This window comes from Heteronotia binoei, chromosome 15 (assembly GCF_032191835.1).
Source record: "Heteronotia binoei isolate CCM8104 ecotype False Entrance Well chromosome 15, APGP_CSIRO_Hbin_v1, whole genome shotgun sequence".
Classification (NCBI taxonomy): domain Eukaryota; kingdom Metazoa; phylum Chordata; class Lepidosauria; order Squamata; family Gekkonidae; genus Heteronotia; species Heteronotia binoei.
Window position 1 is genome coordinate 17,909,253 of NC_083237.1, and position 2,641 is coordinate 17,911,893.

General features: G+C 45.4%; 1 protein-coding gene across 1 annotated transcript; it reads right to left on the reverse strand.

Annotated features, from left to right (window-relative positions):
- Window positions 1–1,476: 1,476 nt before the first annotated feature.
- LOC132583224 (olfactory receptor 4N2-like) lies at window positions 1,477–2,424 on the reverse strand. Its single transcript, XM_060254892.1, has one exon. It carries the CDS (start codon window positions 2,422–2,424, stop codon window positions 1,477–1,479), a length of 948 nt encoding a protein of 315 aa, XP_060110875.1.
- Window positions 2,425–2,641: the final 217 nt, after the last annotated feature.

Consider the following 2,641-nt stretch of genomic DNA (forward strand, 5'->3'; position numbering starts at 1 on the left):
TATATTCCCTATCTACTGCAGCGGCATCACATAATTTATCTAATGTATTTTCATGCATTATGCAGGATTAGCTCGCTGGGATTATAAAGGTTATGGCAAATGTACCCCTTTAGTCACAATTAGTGAGTTATGAACCTGCGACAAAGCTGTGCACAGTGGCCGAGGGCTGCTCCCAAACAAGGAGAAATTATATCAGCTCAGCATCTACCTTACAATGCTTCTTGAATTATAATGGGTAATAATAAAATCTTACTCCCAGCATACTTTTAAAATTAATTTCTCTTATGTGGCCACAATGGCATGATGAAGATTTCCATCTGTCTGCTTTAAGACCGAGTTGTTCAAGCAGGCCTTCGATGCTTGACGAAGATGGCTGCCACCGGACATCACACAGAACGCCGGTGATCACTGTTTGGAATTCTAATGCCGCTATAATGTAGGGATTCAGCACTTTAAAATGGTTTTAATAATTTTAATTGTAATGTTTTTTTTAAACTGAAAATGTTAAATTATGGTTTCATATATTGTACTGGTTTAATTGTGTAGATACTGTGAGCCGCCCTGAGTCCGCTTGCGGAGAGGGCGGGATATAAATCAAATGTAATAAATAAATAAATAATAAATATATGTTTGGGTTCTGTTCCCACTTTTTTTTTTAAGAACATGCTGGGAAAGTGAAAGTAACTGATCTGCCAGGTAGATCATCTAAGTGACAGAAGGTGGCTGGCTGTCAGATTGCATCAGCCTGGACAATGTCAGCATGACTCAGCAGCAAGCTGATTGGTCACCTGGGTGGATGAATTGTATAAATGTCCAGAGACACTTTACTATGTGGGTTATGTATGGTGGTGTTGCAGTGGAGCATTCTGTCGGTTTGGAGAGTGGAGGTGTAAATAAATTGTATATAGTAGTTTTACCACTGCTGTGTGCAAGCCTTCATTCTTTGCATCACTAAAGACCATCCTCACTAAGCACTGGCGCATCAACAAGGGGAGCAAGAAAGAAAGAGCACAAAACAATTTAGAAGTCCCAGAGCTCCACTCCTGTGAGCTCCTGCCCAAAATGTGGCCTGAGACTAACAAATTTTATTGTAGCATAAGCTTTCGAGAAACACAGTTCTTTGTCAGATGCATGCAGGGTACCCTTGCATCTGACGAAGAGAGCTGTGTTTCTTGAAAGCTTACACTACGATAAAATGTGTTGGCCTTAAAGACAAGATAGATGATCTCTGAAGTGCTACTGGACTTGAATCTAGCTGGTATCAGCCTGCATTAATGCTACCATTCAGGGCCAATGATAATGAACTAGCTAGATTAGAATTAGGGACAATTATGAATCATGGACAATTACAACCTAACTAGTCTATAATAGTTGGCCCTGAAAGTGCAATAAATTGTAGCCTTAATACAGGATGAGAAGTCCTTGGAATGCAGAGTCGCTTCAGGATTTTCTATGCTCACACAGCTGCTTCTGACTTCACTCTCTGTTCCAGATTTTATTTTTGGTGATCATCTTCCGTATAGCAAGCTTGATCTCATTGTTCCTCAAGGTGTAGATCATGGGGTTCATCAGGGGGAAGACCACGGTGTGGAAGATGGCCACCACTTTGTCAAGGGGGAAGTCCTGGAACGGGCGGCAGTACATGTAGATGGCAGGGGCGAACATGATGAAGACGATGATGATGTGGGTGACACAGGTGGAGGCTGTCTTGCTCTTCCCCTTGGTGGAGCTGGCCCTCACCTTGGCCAGCAGGGCTCCGTAGGAGAGGAGAAGGAGGATGAAACACATCAGAGTGGCCAAGCCACTGTTGAAGAACATGACGAACTCCAAGACATAGGTGTCCGTGCAAGCCAGTTTGACGATCTGGTTGATGTCGCAGAAGAAATTGTCCAGTCTGTTGGGTCCACAGAAAGGAAGATGGATGATGGGAATGAACTGAATCAGAGAGTGCATCAGACCAAGAAGCCAAACAGCAACGATAAGGCTCCAGCAGACACCTTTGTTTATCACATTGCCATAGCGCAAAGGGTGGCAGATGGCCACGTACTGGTCAAAGGCCATGCCAATGAGGAGGAGGAACTCAGCTGCTCCCAGCCAGTGGAGGAAGAAGATCTGGACCATGCAGCCCCAGTAAGAGATGGCTTTCCGGCTGGAGTACAAGTCAGCTAACATTTTGGGCGGCGTGACAGAGCAGTAGCAGAGGTCCAGGAAGGCCAAGTTGCCAAGGAAGAAGAACATGGGGGAACTGAGGTGAGAGTTGCTCCAGATAGTCACGATGACAAGGATGTTTACAGGCAGGATGAGGGAGTCGAGGAAGAGGAAGAAGAGGAAGAGTTGGACCTCCCTCGTCTGCGAGAGGCCCAACAAGACAAACTCTTTCACCGTTGTGGTGCAGTTTCCCCCACTGCATCTGACTGAGCGCATCTCCTGCAGAACATGCAAGACTGGAATGTTTCAGTGCATTTCATGCCACAAACACACATGAACACGTGTGACACTGCTGGAATCAGACTTCTGGCCAGCTGGAGGTGCTTTCACTAAGCCATAGCCCCTCCTGAGACATAAACCCAATGTCTAACCCTCAAGTCCTCTACTGGCTTGATGGCCAAACGTCGAATGAAACCAAGTTGGAGGGGGGGGT

Bases quoted from the DNA above. Each gene is read 5' to 3' on its own strand.
- LOC132583224 (XM_060254892.1), bottom strand. From the start codon at position 2,424: ATGCGCTCAGTCAGATGCAGTGGGGGAAACTGCACCACAACGGTGAAA.